Here is a 26,026-nt window from a genome sequence, read left to right as displayed (position 1 = left end):
CAGTTCAAATGTTAACTTTCTGTGAAGCTTTCCAAATATCTATAAATCTTTCTAAATCTATTTTTGCACTCATGATATCATACCTGATACTTTAGGTAGTTTTCTCACCATCTAAAAATATAAGCTTTCTGAAAGGAAGAGCCATATTGTTGTGTTTTTTAATTCTCAGTTTAGTATCCAAAAACAGTAGAGGTTCGATAAAGTTTCCATGGATGAATAAATGAGAATAAATGACCAATTTTTCTAGGTATCTGAGTTATTTATTATATTCATCTATGGGACACTGGGGTAAAATATTTATGTGTATCCATTCTCCTTTTTTTGTTTCATTTTTTGTTTTCTTACCTCACAGGCACCCATAATTAAGTTTCATTTTATATGTAAGTGGCCACCTTACAAACCCAATTTAATAAGAAGCCATTTGCTGCTACAGAATTATGCTTTCTAGTAGTTCTAGTAGTATGGAGTGAAGGATGATGCAATAGAATATCTACTGTGATTTTTTTCATTCATTCTGGCTTTTTGGTGAAATTTTATACTGTCTTTCAGGGTAGCTTACATAGTTCTTCTGCGAAAGGAGCAAGATCCTTACTTTTAAAAACATTTGCCATTATGGAACTATCTTCCTCATCCTGGAAAAACAATTTTAGAAAAAATTTTGTTACTCTCCACAGTGGCAATAAATTATATTGACATTTAGGGCATCTTACCTTATTTATGGCACAAATGAGATGTGAGCTGACTACATGATTAGATAAATGTTCCTCCAGATATTTCCTGTCAAAAGACAGGTGATAAAATGCTTGATTAGTTGAAGTATAGAATCATTTGCTATTGTATATATGATATATTAGTATTTATAATTCTATTCATAAATTTAAAATATTGAAAAATAAAGCCATTAGATAGAGGGAAAATACCATTCTTATAGAACTCTTTCCTTGAAATACAGACTTAATGAAATTCATATCAATTTATGCCAGAAAGTCTAAAGTATCGATGTTGTATCATAATTTTATGCTCTATCATCATTTTATGATTTACATTGTTTCATATTATTTTGTTTCCTGTTTGTTATGTTTTATCCATATATTAAATGATTGATAAAAATTCATTTCTTTACAAATGCATGTATTTTATCTTAATAGCTCTTAAATTTACTATCTACCCACCTGTTTATATTGCATCTTGGAGAATATCTATAGGTTATTCATCCATATTCCCATTAATTTTATGAGATATAGTTATACTTCCTCAATCTTATAAACCTGAAGCTGACAAATGAATAGTAAATGAATGGGATGGTACTCAATTATTATTCTCTCATAAACTATGAACTTAGTTACAAGTCTCCAACAGTTGGGAAATTAATCTTATAAAATTAAATATTTACTGTATTAAAAATAAAACTATATAATTATTACTACATATGTATTGTTTATGTTACCTATCATGGAATATGTGTGCTAATTTACATTTGTTTTAATTGAAAGAAATTTAAACTCAATTTTAAGAAATATTGACAAATTATTTTCATAAGTTTACATCTAGAAATTTTGCCAGTGAGAAATTCAGTGGAAATAAAGACAATGACCATCAGATGCATCCCTAGGTATCATCCACTTTTATGCATTGAATCCCATTTGCATAGCAATAAGCCTGCAAGGGGACATCATTATCTACCTTAACAGAGAGACTGGAGAGGAAATAATTAACCTGAGGCTAAGTGGCAAAGGAGACTGCAAAAACTCCTTCCCAAAGGAGTTGTTAGGCTCCCAAACCAACCTTCTATTGTCAGTTTAGAAATGAGAGTACTAAGCTCTAGTGTTTCATCCTTATGAGAAGTGTAAAATCACCTGAGGCCCCTGAAACCCAAACTTTTTGGGTTGTAAAATTTAATTACTGTATCACAATGTTCTTGCAGTCAATTTGGGGTTAATTCAAGTCCTGAACTTCTGAAATTTCAGGAGAAAAAAAAGGCAAGCCCTAAACTGAATAGGCATTTATTTTGTATCTTCTAGAATGCAAGTGCCATTCAAGCTTAATATATTTTATCTGGACTCTTTAACACTGGATTCTGAGATAGTATTACCTCAATTTTACACATGAGAAAACATGGCCCTGAGTTAAGTAATTATGGGCAGACCATACTGGTTGCAGGCATCAGTACTGGGTTATAAACTAGCTCTTACTGAGTGCAAATCTTATGTTCTTTAAAAATGCAAAATGCAGACACTCAAGAGGATTTCTAAACTTTTTGACAAAAGAAAAGGCAGCAGAAGGTGTGTGGTGGACCAGGCTTCTCCAGAGAAACAGAACCAATAGGCATTATAGAGATGAATAGAGAGATAGGTGAATAGATAGATAGAAATTTATCACAAGGAATTGGCTCACACAATTATGGAGAGTGAGAGGTACCACAATATGCAAGCTGGAGACCCAAGGGATTTGGTTGCCTAAAGTCCAAAGGCGTAAGAATCTGGAGCCCAGTGCCAGTCTAAGATCAGAAGAAGACCACATCTCAGCTCAACAGGCAGGCACAAAGAGGATTCAGTCTTACTTTGCTTTTTGTTCTGCCCAGGCTCTCAACAGACTGGCTCCCGCCTACCCACTCACATTAGGGCTTCACTAGGTCCATCCATTCAAATGCTGATCTCTTCTGGAAGCATCCTCATAGATATACCCAGAAATGTTCAACCAAATATTTAGGCATCCATTGGCCCAGCCCAGTTCACATATTAAATTAACCATTATATACAGAAAATTTTAAAGATGTATAGTGTTAATCAGCTTATTTTTACAGAAATTTAACAAAGGGCAAGTTAAGCTCTATACTATCACTAAATCCTCCAAATTCAGCATTAATCTGGTATTGATGCTAAAGTTTACCTCTAGTTAAGATGGTCTTTCACCATGTTCATTCATTATATAACATTTAAAGAGATCTAAGATAATTATTGACAAAAATATATTGCTAGTATACTATATCTTCAGTAAAATTTATATGGAAAATGTAGAATTTGCATAATCATTTTACTTCTGAATACTAACAATATTGGTTTCAGAGGCAGAAAGCTATAATTACAATGTGTCAAACATCTGGTTTAAGAAAAATAAATATTTATATAGATATTCCAATTTCAGATACCCTGGAGACAAAATATTTGATTGATAGTTTTTTTTCCTAACCTTTCATCTAAATGTTCTATCAGTACATACTGAACACCTATCAGGTTTTTAACATTGGGATTATGATTTTGAATGGAAAATGGAAAACAGACAAGTAAAATCTCAACTCTCAGTTTCACTTGCATGGTAATTTAAATAAATCATCAATTGCTGACAAAACTAATAAACTACTTTACCTGAGGTTATGTGGGATCATATCTGTTAGAATTAGAGTAGATCTTGGTAGTTTAATTCCTCAATTTTCTGAAGACACTTGAGCCTCCAGGAAGCGGAGAAAATTAGCAGGGATCTAAGAGCTGTTCATAATGGAGCCAGAGTCAGACTGGAGGAGTCTATGAAATAATCCAGAGCACTTTCTCATTTCTTAAATCAAGATTAAATTAGTTCATGTCAACTCCTAGAATAATGGAAGAGTATTGACTTAAAGAAAATTAATTTCATTTAGTTAAGGTTTAAATGAAGACGATGGGAAATAAATGATACCACTTATGTAAACAATCCTATCATAACTGTTAAAACTTCCGAAGACATAGAGCTAATTGAATTTGGAAGAAACTGCTAACATGCCTGTGGATATAAGATGTTTTAAGTGTAGTCTCAAATATTTCAATGCCAATATACTAAGAAGATAAACTTCTAGGATGAGTATCTAAACATCCTAATCCAGCTTGATATTGTTAAACAATGATCAGAAAGGCATAGGGCAAATGATGGTACAGAATAACAAAATTATCCATCATGAATTTGGACAATAACCAAATAACCAATAAAAACTGCTTTGCCAAATAAATGTAATCTTTTAAGTTGCTATGGTAATTACTATACTTGGAGGTATTTAGGACATGCTGAATCCTTGTGCATAATGAACTTTTAGGGAGTATTCTAAGCAGTCATTTTTTTTAAGACTAATTTGTTTTTTATTTGCATAATTGATGTTTGAGTTCACTGTGGAAATAAACTCGGTAAATTGAAAAGACTTGAAAAGATTAAGTGAAAGATAACAAAGTTCAAGACAAAAGGAAGAGATTGCCTTTTATAATACATGTCTTCTACTTTTCTGTTAACTGTACAATGCTTTTAGTTTGTTACTCAGTGTAAATTACTACCCAGAAATAGCCAAGGAAGTGAGAGTTGCCTTGTAGCACAACTCCACTGAGCTTTAACCTCCTGGGCTTTATTTAACTTTGGGAGTGAAACCCACACTTAATTATTTACTAATTGCTACATCTCACATGTGCAAAGGAGTACCTTATGTTCTCTTTTCATGGCTGTATTCATAGTGATTTGAATCAGATTATTTGCTGCTATGACTGCAGACTGGGGAGGGGGAAATCAGGTGACTTGACTATGACTTGCCAAGAACCTCTTTAGCAGGCATCTAGAGCCTGCACATAGTCTCCAAATAGAAGAGAATCGGTGGGGAAGTGACAAATAGGCTTCCATTGCCTTGAGCATAGGTTAATATGGCGGCCAAGACTCAATCTGTAAAGAAGCCTAAGATCTTTAGGAATGATGTTTTGGGGCATGGATGTGGGGAGGGTGCCCAGCAGTGCTAGTGAGGACTCTGACAGCTAGTGATAAAGAATCTGTGGTTCAGAATTCGAAGACCAACTACGCAGGTAATATAATTACTGGAAAATTAGGGAACATGATAAAAACCCAGTCACTGGGAAACTGAATGGCCATTCTTTAACAGAGAGAAAAGCCAACTGTATAATATGAGATGAAGAAAATTGGGCATAGAATAGGGAACAGATTTATCAAGCCCTTGTAATCTTGTCAAGTTAGTTATCTCACTGTCCATCCCAAGGGTCACTAATAGGAGTGCTTATCCTGGGGGGTTTCCAGAGAATTGAGTTCATACATGTGAAACTTAGGACAGTGCCTGGCACATAATGAAGTGTTCAGTAGGTGGTGGTGTTTTTCTTGTTACGAGGGACTGAGGTTTAAAGTAGACTCTTAATCCCTGGAGATCTAAGCAGTAAGGGAAGAACAAAATTCCTAGAGACATGAAGGAACCACCTCATTAAGAAGCAGCCCTAATAGAACTCTCACTCCCACCTGCCTAGACCAAAAATTGGTTGAGAATGTGGAATAGAATTTAGCCTGAAGGTGTTTACTGTGACTCTGACTTCTCACTGAAACCATCAGCATTTTTTATTTCTCATCTTTTTGCTGCATCTTCTAGATGCAAGACCAAGTGGCTAAGTGACCTTGCGGAAGTGTTAAAATTTTTCTGAGCCACAGAAACACATCTTCTCCTGTAATTTTGTGTAGTTCTTTCATATTCCTAAATTTATACAGGCACTAAAAAGTTCAGGTCAAATTTATACAGTCACTAAAAAGTTATGAGTCACTAAGTAATTTAGAACAGAAGTGGGGCAACCCGAATTCTAAAAGACATGATAAGAAAACCATTGTGTAAAAGCCTGACTTCTTGTGTATAATAACAGTTATTCTAGGAATAGAAATTAGCATAGAATGGGGAGCTCTATCTTACCCTCATTCCTTCAAAAACAAACAGACAAACGGAAAAAAACCTTTGCTTTTTCTTCCTGGAATTCCTGGCTTCCAGGAGTCATGGGGGAAACCCTTATTCATAGATGTATATTTAAGTAGAACTCCATTAGCAAGCATTTCTTTGCCTTCAGGTACAACTAACACTTTCTCTCTGGAATCCCCAAGAAACATTTTATAAATCTCTACTGTAGAACTTGCTACATGGTATTTATTACTAATTATCAACACAATTCCTCCTCTACTAGAAAGCATCTTCCTGAAAGTCAAGGATTGCTTGCTACTGTTTTAACAGCTATACTGAAATATAATTTATGTACCATAAAATTCACCCACAGAGATTGTTTTATTTGACTCTTTATCCTCAGCCCACAAAATGGTCCTGATCTGATAGAGAATAAGCTTCAGTAAGTCTTTTTCTGAATAATGGAAGCCACATATAAAGGAGTAAAGATTTCCAGTGGACACCAAGCAGATGTGAAACTGATGTACCACAGTTAACTGGTTTGTCTTCAGGATTAAATCAGTAGATTGGGCTGTTTTGCCACTCTCACTTTGTCAACTTTCCTTTAAAGGGGGTGCCTTCAGATAGAGGAGGAGACGTTGTTTCACCAAAGGTGACCCCTTGCCTGAAACTGCAAAGGACTAATATCAATAAATTAGCTTCAGGATTTACAACTTAATAATAGGGTCACCATGCTATCTGTAGTAACTGAAAATGAGGAAACAATAGCCCATCTTTTCTTTTCTATATTAGAACAGGTTGTTTTAAGAATATAGAGAACAACGGATTTAAAGACATTCATACATTAAGCCTCTAAACATAAAAATGTGTTTAAGAATTATGTATCAGTGGTTACAGGGGAATCTAGTTTCATCCTTCACAATGCTAAGAGCTCTCACGGCAATGCTAAATAAAGCAGATTATAAAATCAGGAGTTCCTGCTGTAGCGCAGTGGGTTAATGACCTGGTTTGTCTCTGTGGAGACACTGGTTTGATCCCTGGCCTGGCACGGTTGGTTAAGGACACAGCATTGCTGCAGCTGTGGCATAGGTCACGGCTCAGGCTCAGATTTAATCGCTGGTCCAGGAACTTCCATTTGCCACAAGTGTAGCCAAAAAGAAAAAAAAAAAAAAAAAAAGAAGAAAAAATTCAGTAAGTACGGGGAGCACTGTTTTCTACTTTTAAATTTCCTCCAAATGCCTCAAATAAAGGTTATATGAGAAATGAATGTCATATAGTAACTATCCATTTAGGAAGAGAAAAAAATCTATTATAGATTGTCTTATTTATAGATGTACCAAATAAAGATACATATGTGAATTTTTAAAAATCACACCCCAGGAGTTTCCATTATGGCACAGTGGGTTAGGACCTGACATAGTCTCCATGAGGATGTGGACACAATCCCTGGCCTTGTCAGTGGGTTAAGGATCCAGCATTGCTGCAAGCTATGGTGTAGGTCACAGATGTGGCTAGGATCCTGCATTGCTGTGGTTGCGGTGTAGGCTGGCAGCTGTAGCTCTGATTTGACCCCTAGCTCAGGAACTTCCATATGCCGCAGGTGCTGCTATAAAAAGAAAAAAATTATACCCCAATAAAAAATTTTATCTAACCCTAGCATGATGGTAAACTTGCCCATCTTCATTATCCAAAGAAAAAATATTTTACTTTTAATAATAAAATAGCACTTTTTGAAATAAAAATAAACTTCGTAATGTAATAAATAGAGGGAAAATACAATGGAAAATTTTAAAAAGTGTATGATCTTCAAAAAGCTAATTTATCTTGTAGTTACATGATAAGTAGATTTGAAGCTACTTATACTTGCGTTTATCTAAACAATTCATATGTTGGAAATAATTTCCTTGGAAACCTCAATGGTAAATAATGAAGAGACACCCAGTCTACATCTAACCAAGAGCAAAAAAATCATGTATCAGGGAGTTCCCGTCGTGGCGCAGCGGAACCAAATCCGACTAGGAACCAAGAGGATGCAGGTTCGATCTCTGGCCTTGTTGTGCAGGCCAGCAGCTACAGCTCTGACTCAACCCCTAGCCTGGGAACCTCCATGTATGCCTTTGGTGCGACCCTAAAAAGACTGAAAAAAAAAAAAACAAAAAAATCATGAATCATGAAAAGCAGAATACAAATAACCTGCTGTTTTTAAAAATTAAGTCAAACATTGTAGAGCTTTATAAAAACACGGAGATGATTTAGTATAACTTCAATAGAAAAATAGAATGACAAACTTAGTAATATGTCAACGTCACATGGTTTATTGGTAGAGACAATGACAAAAAACAGACTACCAGAATCACAGAGTCTAACCACAGAGTCTAATCAACATAGTCATTAAAGATTATCCAATTTAGACATCTGTCTAGTTCTTGAATTCTCTCTCCAATATTTTCTCTCTTTGTGATGTCCCTTCCATGCTTGAATAGTGCAGCTACAGGGAGTTTACTAGTCTCTAAGATAAGCATTTAATCTATGTCCACAAATATTACTAGTAATTGATCACCTTTTAGTTGAGAGTAAAGCTTTTTCTTTATAATTTCTACACCCAGTGGATTTTTAGTTCTAGCTTTTGGAATCATGAAAAACAGATATCTTTGAAACAGAGTTTTTCTAATTGTCAAGGACAGCTGAGCATTCCTTTTATAAAATAGACTTTTTCTTTGTGATTAAAGAGTTATTATTTTTAGTGAAATATATTGTTCTTCTTATCAAAAACTTAGAAAATGTAGGCAAGAATAAAAATTACCAGTTACCCATAGGTAACCTTTCTTAATTGTAACTGTAGTTAGCTCCTTCTTATAAGTTTTATCATTGATGTAAATACGAATTTCACTATGTTCAAAGTTTTATCCATGATTAGCATGTATTATAATTTGATTATTTTGCATATTTACTTTCAGTACATATTAATAGTGGCACGCTTTTTTATTAAATAGATATTTAGCTCTTAATTGAACTAGCTGGCAATTATTGGTCTTTCAGTCTGTCCAGTTTTTCCCAACAATAGATAACAGTTATTTTTCCTTTTGTGTATACATCATTGCCTGCCTTGTAAAATATAGCTGTGAGGTAGATTCCTGGAAGAGGTATTCATAGAGTAAAGGGATTGAACCTTTCAAACGAGTGGTACACGTATTTCCAATTCCTTTTCACTTTATCACCAGCAATTAACAAGAGAAGTATTTTCACTGCATCCTTTCTGGTATTAGTTCTTTTTTCTATGTAATGTGATCACATTTGGCATGTGACGTCTTTTATCGCTTCTTAGTTTAAGCAGTCAGTGAAGTAGAATGCATTTTCAAATGATATTTTCCAGTTATATTTCCTTTTCTCCAAGGAGGTTGTTCTTTTTATTCTTTGAAACTTAGTGATTTCTCTTTTCTATTTACTAACGTCTTCTCAGTCATATTTATTTCGAATAATTTTCCTAGTTGTTTTTGCTTTTTAGTATTGTATATCACATATTAATATAAGATTTTCTGGAGTCTATGTATGCATAGTCATTTCAGTATTGATTTTTGCTTAGAAAACTCTTCCCCATAGAAAGATTGACTAATATTTACTGATAGTTCCCTGTCATTTTCTTTGTTTCCGTATTTAACTACTTTTTAAATTTTATTTCTTTCAAATATAGTCAATTTACAGTGTTGTGTTAATTTCTGCCATACAGCAAAGTGACTCAGTTATACATGTATGTATGTTCTTTTCCATTATGGTTTTATCACAAGACATTGAATATAGTTCCCATTGTATATAATAGTTTGCACCTGCTAATCTCAAATTCCCAATCTACCCTTCGCTCCTCTCCTCCTTGGCAACAAGTCTGTTCTCTGTCTATGAATCTGTTTCATAGATAAGTTCATTTATGGCATATTTTAGGTTCCCCATGTAAATGATAGCATATGGTATTTGTTTTATTTTCTGACTTACTTAGGATGATAATCCCTAGGCCTCTCCATGTTACTGCAGATGGTATTATTCCATTCTTTTTTATGGCTGAGGAGTATTCTGTATTTCAATATTTAAATCTTAAATCCACTTAGAATCCACTCTCATGGTGTTCCAAGATAATCATTTCCAAAACTTCTGACGAGTTGTCTCACCATTGTTTATTATTATCCCATAACCTGCTCTGATTTTTCATGCTTTTCTGTTGATATTCTCCTATGAAGTATGTATTCAATTACTTCTCTCTCCCGCCCCCTCCACACGCACACGCACACCACCAGCAGCAGTAACATCTAAGCCACATGGTATCCTTCCCTCTGCAATAATATAATTGGTATTTTTAAAAATGAATAGGTCACATAATTATCAAAAAATATATATGTGCATACAAATTTAAGAATTTTTACATTATTTTTGCTATCGGTGCAATATTTCTTTCTTTCTATTTGGGTCAGAAGATTCACCATTATCATCATTACCATTTATGTACACATACTCATACAGACACACACATGCCTGTACACAATGTCAGAGACGAAAGGTCACCTATGTACTGTGGGGGTCTGATTGTCCTGGGGCACTTTGTCTTTTTTTTTTTTTTTTTTTGCTATTTCATGGGCCGCTCTCGTGGCATATGGAGGCTCCCAGGCTAGGGGTCGAATCGGAGCTATAGCTGCCAGCCTAAGCCAGAGCCACAGCAACGCAGGATCCGAGCCGCATCTGCGACCTACACCACAGCTCACGGCAACGCCGGATCGTTAACCCACTGAGCAAGGGCAGGGATCGAACCCGCAATCTCATGGTTCCTAGTCGGATTCGTTAACCACTGCGCCACGACGGGAACTCCTCTGGGGCACTTTGAATACATTTTGTGTTGAATCTGTTATTTTTGAAACTAGACGATTTTGTCTTTCTTTGTCTGACCTTATAAACTACTCATTTAAAGCATGCATTGTTCCCCCCCCACACATTTCTTCTTAATTTCTCCTTGATATTGCTTCCTTTATGATAAGTTATGCTTTCATGGTCAGCAAGATAAGTAGTGATGTCTTTGACACAATGATAGAAGTAAACGTGTTTTTGGTGTAGTAAGAGCAATTTGATCAAATGCGGTCTTTGTGTGAATAGTCTTCTGAGGCTGAAATTAATTTTATTCCTTCCTGCATTTAAATAATTTTAATAAAATGAGATTCTAGTTTCAAAGTTCTGTTTGTTACCGTCATTATATTCTAACCTCCAAATTTTTCTGTTAAGAAGTCTGATGTTGGAGTTCCCTCCTGGTGCAGTGGCTTAAGGATCTGGCATTGTCACTGCTGGGGCTCTGGTCACTGCTGTGCAGTGGGTTGGATCTATGGCCTGGGAACTTCCACATGTCTTGAGCATATCCCATCCCCCAAAAGAAGTCTGTTGTTAACCTGATTCTTCAGTCTTTCTAGGTATTGGACGCCTCCAAATATTATCATATAATTTTTCAGTAAAGCAAAGATAAGTTTGTTATAATTCTCGGCCATAGACAGAACATCTCATTAACAGAGCTTTGTAGTGCCACCACCTGGGCCAGTTGAGGAGACTGTTTATATGGATTTCTGCTCTGGGTTCAAGTGGTTTAAAGTAGATCTTTCAAGGTAGGAGAATGACTGGGATTGGGCAATATTTGTGACATACTTGTTTAGGATGGGTTGGTTTAGCGAAGCAAGGGGTTCTGGAGAAAGTCTTGATAAATAAAATATTTGATATGGGATTTGCCCAGGTGAGCAGAATGTTATCTTAGATAAACTTATATACAGGAATCTCTTGATGAGAATATTGAAATAGTTATTTATTTTCCCTGGGCAAAATTTTTCTAGAACAAAAATTACTGTTGATAGTTATTCCTTATGATGTGTGTGGTAGAAATTCTCATAGGGGATTTTCTTTCGCCTCTATGATTTTTTAATCTATGAAGGAGTTATTCTTATATATCTTATGTGGCACTATGGATTCTTTCCATCTGAGGTGTTATATCTTTTATAATTATGAATATTCTTGGTCATTATTATTAAAAATATTTTGTACACGCCATCATTTTATTTTCTTTTTATTCACTGCTATTTTATCAACATTGGCTCTCATCTGTCTATTCTCTTTTTCTCCTAACTTTCACAGTTTCCAAACTGGGAGAATTTCGTGACCTGAACTTCAGTTCACTGGTTCATTCTGTGATCATTCTACCAGCATCTGCACTTACTTCTTCTTAATGATTTCTTACTCCTCAGTTTTTTTCCTATCCTCTTTATAATTTTATAGCTATTGATATACATAGTTTAGTCTCTTGTTAACTGGTATATTAACTCTGTTTCTCCTATTATAAGACATTCAGGTTTGTGGTCCTAGGCTGTCTTATATTTTTTTCCTTTGTGCTTACGTTTCCCTGGATATCAGCCAAGTGACTAAAGTTTTATGCCCCTCTGATGATTTTAGGTGGTGGTGATAGGACATATATTCCAGAGCTGAGAGCTATAAATGTGTTCATTTACACATTAGAATTGTAATTCTTCAGACAGATGAAAAAAGCTTGGGGGATAAGGCATGTAGAGAAGAAAAGTAGGTTAAAAAAAAAAAGAAATCATTTTGCCGAGGCTCTTCAGTAGCTCATGACTGTGGACTGAAGATCCAGTTATTCCTTGTTGCATCCAATGTGTCTACAAGTGCTAAGCCATCTTTTGGCATGTGATTAAAGCAATTTTACCCTATTAATTTTATTCCTTTACCCCATATGACAGAGGAATGACTCTAAAAGTATGGCCGCTAAGGTCATTAATTCACTGATTCATCAACAAACTTGAGGCACTTACTACTTAGCGTTGGGGAGGCCATGCTGTGTATGTCACAGTCTCTTACACAGTAAAGAATGTTCTAAATCTAAGAGGTCCACAAGGTTTATGAAGATGCATGAAAAGGCCATTAAGTCTGCCTTAAGAGGACGAGAATAATTCTCAAAGGCAATGATACTTCACAGAAGGTTTTAAAACTTGGCAGGAGTTGCCTGAGACTCCAGGCGGAGGAACAGTATTCCTGTGGTAAAGAACAGTATGAGAAAATGCTTCGCGCTGCGGTGGCCAAGTGGTTTGGTATTCTCGTCAGTGTAAAATAAGGTTTTCCAGGGACTGTCTTGGGAGATGGGTCCAAGAAGGCATTTAGAAGCCAAATCATGGAAATCCCATCTTCCTTAAGAGGTTAGTATTTTTCCCACGAATGGTTATCAGTCATTGACGGATTGTAAGTGAAAGAGGAATTGAATCCAATTTACATCTTAGAAATATTAGGCATGTGGCATTGTGGAGGCTCAGTAGGGAGGATGCAAGAGTAATAACGGTGAGATTATTAGAAAGCTATTGGTATAGCCATGTGACAGATGAAGTAAATCAGCATTACTGAGAGGGAGTGCCATTTGAGCAGTTGAAGTGTGGCCAGGAAGACTTAAAGAATGATTCTTCATATTATTTAATGTTAGTTAATCTACATTCAAGTGGCCCCCTGTGGCTAATGGCTACCCTCTTGGAGGGCACAGGTCTAGAATTGAAGAGAGGCATGCTCTGGCAACATGGATTTTAGAGCATGTTTAAACATATAGCATATTTTAGAACCTGTCGGGATTTATGGAGCATATTGAGTCAAGAGGAATGGATAAGAACAACTAAGAAGAGTGGCCCATGGAGAAAAGAACCATGAGCAGATCCTGGTAAGAACAACATTTTAGCTTGAGATGGAAGGAAAGGCGTCTAGATGAATTACCAAAAGAGAGAGTGAGAGAGAGAGAGAGGCGGGGAGGTGATGCTGAGATAGAAGGCAGAGCGTTGAGAAGAGTGTCACAGAACTCAGGGCAGGACATGTTCCATTTCCAAGGGTTCAGTCAGTGGAGACTGCTGAGAGGCTGAGTGTCATGAAGCCTCAGAAGTGCCAAAGGGGATCTGGAAACTAGCAGGACATGATTGACTTAATAAAAAGAAAAAATGTATCCCGTGATGGAGGTAAATACCATGTTAGAATAAATGAGCAAATAAGAGATGAACTAAAGCTTATGAAATAAAGAAAAACAGAGACAAGAGAAAGAGAAGAGCCAGAGATAATGAGGATTTTAAACTAGCCCTGTCAGAGTTCAGGACACCCGTAGCTTGTGAAAGAGCCAGTTTGCAGGAAGAAGTTTAACTTATGAAAGACACAGAGAAGGCTGATGGAGTGTTTTAGAGAAGCCGACCTGGAGGAAAGCTCAGACAGCTGGATGAGCAGCTGGCGTGGGGAGAGAACATCTTTTTGCTTTGAATTTGGAGGGAAAAGAAACACAAAAAAACAAACAGATCTGTGGACACATGCCAGCTCTCAGATGAAAATTCAGACCTTGCATGCTCTGTGTATTTTCTGAAATGGGTTTTGTTAATCCCATGAGAAAAAAATAAGTAAAAAATGTTTAGCTTAAATAAATAAATAATGATCATAAAACTTAAATAGCTAAGAGCAGAGCTGTTGTAGGGATGACATAAAAAGAAGTGACTCCCCTCACCCCTCAAAAAGAAGGGTACAGTCTTTTTTTTGTTTTTTTTTTCGTCTTTTGTCCTTTTAGGGCCACACCCGCAGCATATGGAGGTTCCCAGGCTAGGGGTCGAATCAGAGCTTCAGCTGCCATCCTACGCCCCAGCCACAGCAACACTAGATCCTTAACCCACCGAGCTAGGCCAGGGATCAAACCCACAACCTCATGGTTCCTAGTCAGATTTGTTTCTGCTGCCCACAACAGGAGCTCCAGAAGGGTACAGTCTTAGAGGAACTTCTGAATAAAACACACACACACACACAATCTGAAAGTTGGGTGGAATGTTTGTGTTTATGCCCTAATCCACTACGTGGTGGTATTTGGAGGCGGCCCTAAAAAATTTGCCCTGCCATCCTCCTCAGTATGTGTATATGTTTAAAATGGAGATATTTCGTGTTTAAAATTTGGCCCTTGTTAGATTGTAAATGACTTTAATTTTAAAAATAAATTCTACTTTTTTCTTTAAAATCTAGGATGTCATATTTTAGTTAGTTACTCTTTCATTGAGTGATGGAACATCGTCTTCTTGGAATTCACAGAAATGTCTCTACAGCCTTTTAAAGGAATTTGATAGTTCACTTTGCTTTTACCACGTCAAAACAAGAGGGCAAAATAAAGGGCAGATAATGTTTGGTCAGGCTGAGTGGTAAAACATTTCAGTCAGTACGTGGCATTATTGGCATAAAACTCGCAGCTACTAAAAGTGCATATGGTATCCTGCCTAAAGAAAATGGAAAAGGTCCTGGAATTCAGAATGATAGCAGAAATGAGAGCATCACACGTCTATGTGGTGTATGTATTATGACGAAGATTACTGAGATAATATACTATACCAATGGCAAGAAAAAAATCCGATTGGATTGCACGTGAGTAAGTTGACTGAGAAACTGTTATTTCATATCAGATTTCAGAAAAATACAAATACAACTTAGGTAAGTGCTGCGGTATCCTAACAGAAAGAGCGATTTTATCTCACTGTGTTATGAGATCACACCTGTACAAATGTGTCTTTTGGCAGTGAACTCAGGAATCAAAAGCAAAGAGGAAAAAAAAATGTTGTTTGGGGAAATTGTGTTTTACTTTTAATAATGTATGCTGGGAGATTTCTGTGTATTCCCCTTCCTTTGTGTTCTTTGGAATTCACGTTCGCTGTTCTTTGCAGAGCACAACTGAGCTTATCCTTTAGGGAATATGCTTTCAGATCCCTATACATATATCTAGAACTTTTGTTTTCCTGTGTATCCTCACATGGTTTAGTTAACTGTGGTTTGCATATCTAGTGACGATTTTTAAAATAATTTCTCTTGGGACTGATCTGAAGGTGCACTTTTCTCCACATTTTTGTTTCTTAAATCCCTAACGTATTGAGGGGAAATAAATGTTGGGTGAATTAAATATTCACATCACGGGATTGGCGTTTTTCTCCATCACCTCCCACGTCTCTTCTGAATCTTTGAAACGTAACTTTCTGAAGCGGTCACTTCACTTCCAGTTTATGTGCTAAAAAGAGGACGTTGAAAGCAAAGATCTGCTAAACTCTATAATTTATGGGGGGAAATATTTTTTTCCTTCCAGAAAATTCATCCTGAAAGTGCAGGACCAGAAATAGGCTTTTCTGTCCACACTTGAGGTCAAGATATTGCTATACCCTGTCCTTTGTTTTTTACAGATTTTTTAGGCGGTGGCAGTTCCGTAGTTGCTGATAAGAGAGTCAGCTTAGGAGTCATCAGCCTTATCAGTACCTTCTCCCTGAAACATCATTCTTATGTCACAGTTTTAAATTGTTATATTTGATCTTGTCCTTCTATTGCTATCACTGATTCTCAAGCAATCTGGAACGACAAGCCAATGTACTGAAAAATTATATCATTTTCCTTACTCTTTAAGTTTTCAGCCTTCAATCAGAGTTGCTCCATTCCTTCTCTCTCTGTCTTACTAGTCCATTGTAAATACTTACATTTTCTTTCTTTAAGATAATACATTTTAAATATATTTCAAATCCATCTTGCCTTCCCATCATGAATTCTTTTTTTTCAAATTCAAGAATTGAAAGAGGAAAGTAGATGAAAGATCTTTCTCCACTCTTTTTTTTTCTTTTAACTTTTCTAAATTTTTAAAAATTTTATTGAAGTACAATTTTTTTACAATGCTATGTTAATTTCTGTTGTACAGAAAAGTGATTAGTTACATACGTATATGTATATACACACACACACATATATATACATATATATATACTCTTTTCCATTATGGTTTATCACAAGATACTCAATGTAGTTCTGTGTCCTGTACAGTAGGGCCTCGTTGTTTATCCATTCTATGTATGATAGTTTATGTCCGCTAATCCCAAACTCTCAATCCTTCCTTCCCCCATTCCCCTTAGAAAACACAACTCTATTTTCTATATTTGTGTTTCTGTTTCATAAGTGTGTTCATTTGTGTCACATTTTTGATTCTACATATAAATGATATTGTATGGTATTTTTCTTTCTGACTTACTTCACTTAGTATATGATAATCTCTAGGTCTATCCATGTTGCTGCAAATGGCATGATTTCATTCTTTTTTTAGGGTTGCATGTATATACCACGTCTTTATCCATTCATCTGTTGATGGACATGTAGGTTGTTTCCATGTCTTGGCTGTTGAGAATAGTGCTGCTATGAACACTGGGGTGAAGATACCTACCTGTTCAAATTAATTTGTCTGGTTATATGCCCAGGAAAGGGATTGCTGGATCATATGACAACTCTATTTTTAGTTTGTGCTGGAACCCCCATACTGTCTTCCAAAATGACTGTACCAATTTACATTCCCACCAACACTGTAGGAGGGTTTCCTCTTCTTCACACCCTCTCCAGCATGTGTTATTTGTAGCCTTTTTAATGATGGCCTTTCCGATCTGTGTGAGGTGGTGTCTCATTGTAGTTTTGATTTGCATTTCTCTAGTAATCAGCACAATCTTTTCATGTCAGCATGAACTCTTTGATTCTTTTCATTCATTCCTTCCTCAGTGTTTTCTTACTGTATAGATGGAGACAGATTATCTACTGGAAAGTCTCAGGCTCAATTCATATCTTCAATACATCTTTCTCTCACTGTTGCCTACTCTTTTTGAAACATAGTTGCGTGGTTTACAATTATGACAGTTATTGGGATTAAGTAAAATATTTAAATGAAGTATGATTGGAAACCTCAAATTCAACTCTAAAAAAGGAAAATTTATGTATTTTTCCAAGAGCCATGGATAAGGACAAAATGAGGTAAAAGAGAAAATATGCTGCTGAAATAGAATATAAATGCCAGTTATTATCATTATGAAGCATTTAGATTGTAGTCCTGAACAAATTGCCTGTGAAAACCACAACATTGATTCCACACACTACAGATGCTGACATGGATAGAAAGGACTTCTGGTAATCAGATAATTAAAATGAGATATGTAACATCATAATGATGTTAATTTTTTTTTTTTTCTTTTTAGGGCCACACCTATGACATATGGAGATTCCTAGGCTAAGGGTCAAATTGGAGCTATAGCTGCTAGCTACTCCACAGCCACAGCCACACCGGATCCGAGCCATGTCTGCAACCTACACCACAGCTCATGGCAATGCAGGATCCTTAACTCACTGAGCGAGGCCAGGGATCGAACCTGCAACCTCATGGTTACTAGTCGAACTCATTTCTGCTCTGTCACAGCGGGAACTCCTGATGATGTTAATTTAGTGAAGTTTCAGTTATGTTGAAGGGGTATTAAGTTGTCTTTGTTATCTGTAATGTAAGTTTTATTCTCATTATTCTAGTGAGTTAAAGCATTTTCCAAATAATGAAATTACAATCACGCTTCAAGTGAGAAATTTATGCATCTAATATTAATATATTTGAACACTGGCATTGTTTTTCATTTTTCTCTAAAAAAGTAATATTGCCATTTAAGGAACTCACAACACCCTTTGTCTACAATTACGAAAATGAATTTATATCATGCTATGTAGTTGATCTTAATACATTTAAAACATCAAGACTGATAAAACGTGAAATATTAGAGCAAAATATTCTGGATTATGGGATTACTATCTTTTGCTTATTAGTCTATAAAGAGGCCTTAATAATGTTGAATCTAATGTGCCAGGAAGGAACGAATTGTAAAAGTACAGTTTTGTGTACTAGATCCTGAACCTAGACATTTGAGAAATCATGATGAATAATTTGGACATCAAAAGGTAAAAGTGAACTACTTGATAACTGAAATTACTGTTAAATTGAGGTAGCAGGCAAACAATGCACAATTTCCCATACTGAGAACATCACATTGAATATAATAACATTTGTTAATTCAATGCATATTTAACCTACATTTAAATCATGATCCAAATCAGGTTAATTTACTCATAAAATGATTAGATCTAAAATGATTAAGATGAATATGCATGTTCAGGTACCTAGAGTGTCCCATTCATTTTAATATGATGTAGTAAATGCATGTAAATAAAAATGAGTTGAATATAAATGACATAGAATAATAAAATAGTTCAGACCATAAGCATGAAAACAGGAACTAGCAGCAATAAAGATATTGTATTCAAAACATAATAGATTTTTCAGGAATTTATATCACTAAGATGATTACCAATATCAGTATAACTTGATATTGGAAATTTTTTTACATTTTAGGATGATAATTTCTTATTTAGTTGAAATAGTTCCTTCATCTTCAATTGCATTCTTTTTATAACTTTAAAATAATAATACATTTTGAAAAAAAAAAAATTCCTGCCATGTGGTTTACCATTTCATGATATATAGAGGTAATAGAATTAAGAAAATGGCATTTTCAGAATAAACTCTCTTTGTATTTAAACCCTTTCTAAATTCTTCCTTTGGAAATTGAATTGCCTAGACTCATGTTGATAATTAACATTGGTACACATTTCTGCTTCCTCCATGAATTTGTTTACTAAGAGAAACAAAATCATGCTCATCAGGCTCAGTATGATATTTTGATATTAATATTATTTCACATTAACTTTAATGTCAGTACTTACAAACATTAAGAATAGAATACATACAAAGGAAAACCATTTTGCCAAGATGGTGGAATTCCATTATCTCAACAGCATCTCCAGGATGAGCAAAATTGACAGTGAATGACAACTTGAATAGTCCTGGTCTCGTTTGAGGACCTCCAAGATACAGCCTTTGATTTTCAAAGTCCTCTGCTAAAAATAGATTTTGTAAATAACGTTCAAAAATTACAAGTTCATCCTCTGATAAGTGTCACTTTTAAAGTAACTTTTAAAAATAACCTACCTAATGGTAGCCTCTGTTTATTCCTCTTTGATAAGAACTCTGTAACCTATATTTTTAAATAGCTGAATGATTATTGTCTATTTCCATTGTTTAAAGGGAAAATAACTCTTCTGACAGTAATTACGGTTGGTTTTATCATTGTTATTGGCATCATCATGTCTTGTTAAGTGAGATGCATAATCATTGAAAAGTGGGCTAACACTAATCCTTGTGTTTTTTTAGGTTTTGTTTGCACTTTCAGAGACACACAAAAAAATAGCATGGCATGAAACATGGCTCAGTTCTATTACAAAAGAAATGTTAACGCCCCCTACAGAGACCGCATCCCTCTCAGGATAGTCCGAGCAGAATCGGAACTCTCACCATCGGAGAAAGCCTACTTAAATGCTGTGGAAAAGGGAGATTACGCGAGTGTCAAGAAATCCCTAGAGGAAGCTGAAATTTACTTCAAGATCAATATTAATTGCATTGATCCTCTTGGAAGAACGGCTCTCCTCATTGCAATCGAAAACGAGAACCTGGAGCTCATTGAACTTCTCTTAAGCTTTAACGTCTATGTTGGAGATGCTCTGTTACACGCTATCAGGAAGGAAGTCGTCGGAGCTGTCGAGCTGCTATTGAACCACAAAAAGCCCAGTGGAGAGAAACAGGTACATGCAACCCTGTTTTTAATTTCTTTTACTTGCAGATGTTCAAATTCCGTCCCCAACTTTAAGAAACATTAGCACTGAATTCAGAACTATTAGGGCAGAAAACCACCCCTAAGTACATGTTTTATCCCTTCCCAGAGTCTTCGCCACATGCACCTCCTACCCTGGCTAAACCTAGACCTAGACCTAAAGCAAAACAAAGCAAGCTGTGTTGGTTCGCATACATTAGAAACATTCCTATGTCATGGCCGACATGTAATGTTGTTTGGGGCTTACTGTGTCTGTGTGGGTGTTTTTCCTTCACTTTCTGACATTTTCCAGTAGCAAGATGAAAGCTTTTGCTATTTTCCTGTTTAATCTGCTTGCCTGTTCTAGAATTGTGCATCTTTTTTTTTTTTTTTCAAGAGAAGGAGAACATTTATTTATTAAAGATGCTACAAAAAAAAAAGTAACAGCTCTAGGATTAGAACATGGACCAGAGGGAATCATACCCAGGAACACATAAACCAAGAAGTTGTTTATATGAATTTGCCATATAATTAAAAGGCATGCATGTTTTTTTAAAAACATGTTGTAGAAGTTCTGAATAAGCTCTAATCCATGAAAAAAAAAAAGACAGAGTAAATTAGGTACAACTAAAGGGCCATCTATGAAAAATGCAAATAAACTTGTAGGCAATATTTATTCACAGAAGTCCAGTAATTTGTATTAATATTAATAGAAGATGCTTTGGTATTCTGCCTCTTATTGCAAAAGTGAATTGTACATCTCTTCTGCTATTGCTTTTAGCAAACTCGGATTCTTTTAAATTGAGATTTAAATTTCAAAAAGTAAAAAAGAAAAGATTACTTACTAGAAAATAACTGAACTCTAACTGTAGGCTTAACTGTATCGAATTTATTAATGGCAAAATGTAGGTATATCTTAACATCATCAGTAGAAAATTAACATTTATAAATACCATGTGGTTTTTAATCCTGTTATCTCCCTATTTTTTAACCACTAAGGATGTGGAGAAACCATAGAAATGAGTAAGAAATCCATTTTTGTCTGTATAGATCCTTCCCTTTGTTACTGCCCTGTATCTGAATTGTCCATTTGATTCTTCATCCTTTCACCCTGAACTCTTCACTTGCCTGCATCAAATCTGACTAATTGCAAAAACACTGCAGGTACTGCAGTGGCTCAAAATCTGTCTTTTAAAGTAAAATCTTATAAAAATGTGCATTGTTACAGCTCTGACAATTTCTGGTCTGTTTGATAATGGGCTGATATTTTCTGCAAAGGATAGACTCTTAGAGACACTGCATTCTTTTAAAGCAACCTCTGCTGTAGCTACCATTATCTTTGCTTTACTAGAAGACTTTTATCAGCATCCTTGCTATAGTTAGGAGAACTTCATGACATTTTCAGGTATCTCCTGAAAAAGTCTCCCCAGAAGCCTGTGGTCCATGACCCATTCTTATATCTTACCATCATTCATTCACCCCCTTTCTCTTACCTCACCCCAAATTTTGATAAAAATAACACTCCGCAATAACAGTACTTCTTTGCTTGTTGCCTTACTGGCTTTTGGTTGGTTGTTTCATATCCAATTGTTTGTGGGTTACCTTCCCATCATATGGATAAAATTTTCCTGATGGAAGAATTGGCTTGTTTCATCTGTCCTTTCAAACTTGTATAAAGGAGTGGATAGGTTAATGGTAATATCTAAAGACATAAGTTATATTTTTTATTTTTTTATTTTTATTATAGTTTATTTACAATATTCTTTCAATTTTTGCTGTACAGCAAAGTGACCCAGTTTTATATATATACACATCTCTTTTCCTCCCATTATCCTCCATCATGTTCCATCACAAGTGATTAGATATCATTTCCTGGGCTATAGAGCAGGATCTCATGGCTATTACATCCTGGCTTTTTCCCATTAGAGAAACACAGGACATTTAGGAATGAGGAGAAGTCTTTTTACCTGTGTAACTTTCAAGTGCTAACATCCCTTGTGATTTTGAAATTCCTCCCACAGTCACACCCCTCAAGTATTTGCATTTCCTAATAACGCTGATCTTATACCGTACACCCTGTTGTTTTACATCTGTAAAAACCACCATAAGACTGTGACTATGGCTCCAGATCATTTGACGCTGCTACAAGTCTATAGGACAAAACTGCCCTTGTGTTTTTCCTGCTTATTACGACATAACCTTCCTAATTCTATTTTCTCCAGACTATTGACCAAACATTTCAGTGTCTCTTTAGTCAATGACATTTGTACTGGCCAAAGTAATTTGGTGTCTGGAGAAGATATCTGCTCTTATGAGAGTGTTTGTTGGAAGATGTTCAACTTCTGAGCTAAATGCTAGTCTGACAAGTAGGTTCTGGCTCCTTAGAGGCACTTGATCTGAACCCCGATTATTAATAAAAGGCAGTAAAGGTTTGTAAATCTGCCAGGAGTCTGAAATTTCCCAGGCCATGGTGTTTCTGGAAGATTTCTCTTGTATCAGGTTATAAGCCAATAATTTTCCTTTTCTATTTGCACATTCTAGAATGCCTCTTCAGCGAAGGTACTGAGAATAAACAAAATATCGTATCTTTTGGTTGGAATGTTGTAATTTGAAGAGAGCAACTCCAATGCACCTCAGAGTTTTTGGTACCTTGTACAATGGAAGGGAGGGGGTTACATCAGGAAATGTATACAGTATAGCACGTTATAAAAAAACATCTTCAAGGCTTGTGGGGGAACAGACAAATCTCATTAGAGCTTGGCTATTTATCTGTGATTCACTTAGACAATGCATCTCCACCGTTTGGCCAACAGCTTTCGGAGTGACAGTTTCCATAAGTTAGTGTCAGGTGGATAGCAAATAACTTTTTGATGGAAATTTTTTCTCTCATAAATTGTAATTGTAAATTCCTTCGATGATTCTTGGGACCATTGAAAGCTATGTGTTTACTATATTTGCCTCATTTCCAGTCTCATGGGCCTCCCCCCAAAGACCCTAGAATACATTATCGTTAATTTTGCTGAGGTCCTGGAAGCCAAATGTTAAAACCTGAAAACAGTCATATCCAAGGGGACAAAATAAACATAACTGGTCTTCAAATGAGTCAAGAAAGAGGATGTAATACAAAAAAACCATACTAATCTGATTAGGAGTACTTGACTTGGAATTTAAAATGTGATGAATGTGGATCAGCACATCAATTCTTCTTTTACAAATTGGTCACATAATAATTTCTTCCTCTGGCCAAGAGGCAATGTGTGATGGCATCCTGAAGTTATGGGGGGCTGTGAGAGCTCAGATTAATCTGTATATTCTTCCGGTCCATTTGCCAGGGAACAACTGACAATTTGCACGCATTTGCTGGGGAGGGGACATTATCCCTGTTTTGTAGAGTTTTCAGGTCTAGTTGTGAAGAGAAACAGGAAAAACGTCATGGGAATATGAATAAAAGTGCTCACAATGGAGAAGATAAAAAGAGAGATAAATCCCTGCATAATTATTAAATTGACTGGACTTGATAAGTACAAAGTATTACTGGGTAACAGACATCAGAGAAGCCGGCAAAAGCCCTGAAGAAGGAGCAGGAATGTTTTACGATTTATAACTGGGGAAAGTTATTTCCATTAACTGAGGTTGAGACTATCAGACAGGTTTATGAGACTTGCTTGGATAGTCTCGATTTTCGATTTATTGACATTGACATCTAGGAGATAATTAGAAATTTGGGACTTACGAAAGGGGTCTGAGATTGAAATACAATAGGGGAGAGACACTGAAACACGTAACGTCCCCCATCTTCCTATTACTCTGACGTTGCTTATCTTTCCTTTCCCTCACATATTGTTTCAGGGTTTATGAGTGTTAATATGTTAAAAGCCTTTCTCAATGCAGCAGCATCTCATGAAGATATTTAGGTTTTGCCAGATCAATAGATGGGCATAGATCATTAAATACTTCCTTCTCTACTTAATGTACTTCATCAATCGGGGTATTGAGTTCTTGTGTTTTATTGTCATCTTTACTATAAAAAAATGGAAAGAGTAATGATTTATTTCCTTTGTGTAGTAGCCAGCACGGGGAACCTGTCGATCTCCACAGCAGGCAGGAAGATGGAACATTATGTAGTCTTACTGGGATTGCTCCCTTGCCAGAATCATCACTCCGATATTCTCTGATGATTTTTACTGAACTTTTCCGTAACCCTCTTAGGACCTTATTTCTCTACAGGGAATAACCAACAGTGACTTCTTTGCCCCCTTTTTTCAGTCAATTGATTGCTTACTTGACTTCTAATTATTTCTAGCAGACCTTTCTCTTTGATGTCTTCTAAGGCCAGATTCAATTTCAGTTTCAGCTGCTTCCGTAAATGTTTATCAGAAAGTGAACTTTCTTTTTCACTCTTCACTTTACAGTAGTACTTAGTCTTCAGCATCATCAGAATTTCTGGTAGGACTTGTTAAAACACAGTTTTGCTGGATCCCACCCCAAGAGTCTCTGAGACAGCAGGTCGGGAATGGGCCCCTGGACCTTGTGTTTCTGACAAGTACGGAGGTGATGCAGATGCTGCTGGTCTGGAGACAACACTTGGAGAACCACTGACTTAGAGGATGCTGAAATAAGTGTAGTTAGTTGTATACCTTATGTTAGGTGTGTTCGACTATATCATGCAGACCTGACTATCAGGAGATTTCAATTAATTTGCTTACATATGAAAGATGAAATGATACTGAATACATGAGGATTTCCCAATTTCGCTTATATATTTATTACATTTTCCCTTCTTTGGGAAAAATACTTTGTGAAACATTACTTACCAGTTCAACAGTTAAGATCCCAGAGTATTTCAGTGGAAGACACGTTGGTTTGAAAGCTCCACTGAGAAAAGTACCAGATTTTATAATTTTGAGAGCCCTTGGAGATCTTGAAGAACACCTAGTCCAATCACTTCATTCTACAAAGAAGAGAATTGAAGGGAGGGATCCAGTAGCATTCTGGGCTTTAGTTCACCAAAAGGATCTAGCAATTAATAGCTAGCAACCCCCCTGGAGGTAGTCTGAATGATGGACATGCGTTGAGCCCATCACTATGCCAATGACTGTGACAAGAATTTTGTTTGCATTATCTCATTTAATCTTCATGTTATCCTAAAGGTCGGTGCTATTGTTCTCCCCCCTTACACATGGAGAAATGAAAACAGTGTGAATGACACATCCCAGATCACAAAAGCAGGAAATATCGGTGCCGGAACTCAAGATTTACGGAAGATAACCATGGTGCTGAATAGGAATTATTTAAACAATTAGTTAATTATCTTAATTTAGGATATGAGTTAGATAAATTTAAAAGAGTCTTTAGAGCTGCATATTTAGACTGTCTCTATCTTAAATATTATGATGTCATTTATAATTTTGTTGCTTAATAAAAAAAAGCTAAGCTATTAGAAGTCACTAAGAGCTATGAAATGCCAGGGAAGGGCAGAGTTAAATTACAGAAATGTGGATTTCTAACCCTGTTCACCCCTTGCTAACAGGACAAGTCTCTGAATCATTCCGCACCTTGGTTTTCTTGGCTGTTAATTGGAATCATAGAATTAATTTGCCTGCTTCTTAATGTCTGGTGGTGTTAACAATTTTGTAGAAGTGTTTCAAAGGTAACATGTAATAGCAGTAATATACTATTACTGCTATATTATGCTATTATCTTTGCTTCCTATTGACAAGCAAGTATACGAATAATACAACACTGGCTGAAAAGATGAAGTTAAGCATTGGCAATTTATCTTCTAGAGTGCATGACTTCTTTTTCATTT

At 35.9% G+C, this 26,026-nt stretch overlaps 1 protein-coding gene across 25 annotated transcripts in view; it reads left to right on the top strand.

The window, feature by feature from the left end:
* TRPC4 (transient receptor potential cation channel subfamily C member 4) overlaps positions 1-26,026 on the top strand; it is a 219,838-nt gene that overhangs the window by 38,466 nt on the left and 155,346 nt on the right. For 24 of the 25 annotated variants that reach the window (XM_084981060.1, XM_084981064.1, XM_084981056.1 and 21 more), the window contains one exon: positions 19,782-20,209. Coding sequence is in view for 16 of the 25 variants with exons in the window: in XM_084981056.1 (XP_084837182.1) it covers positions 19,832-20,209 (378 nt within the window). In the remaining 9 variants the exon portion in view is untranslated. 25 annotated transcript variants of the gene reach the window in all.

This window comes from Sus scrofa, chromosome 11 (assembly GCF_054392235.1).
Source record: "Sus scrofa isolate SSC_HxYL_T2T_F1_AM1 chromosome 11, Sscrofa_HxYL_maternal_Yorkshire_Landrace_v2.0, whole genome shotgun sequence".
Lineage (NCBI taxonomy): Eukaryota > Metazoa > Chordata > Mammalia > Artiodactyla > Suidae > Sus > Sus scrofa.
The sequence above is the reverse complement of the archived record's forward strand: the minus strand, read 5'-3'. Positions and strand labels throughout refer to the sequence as shown.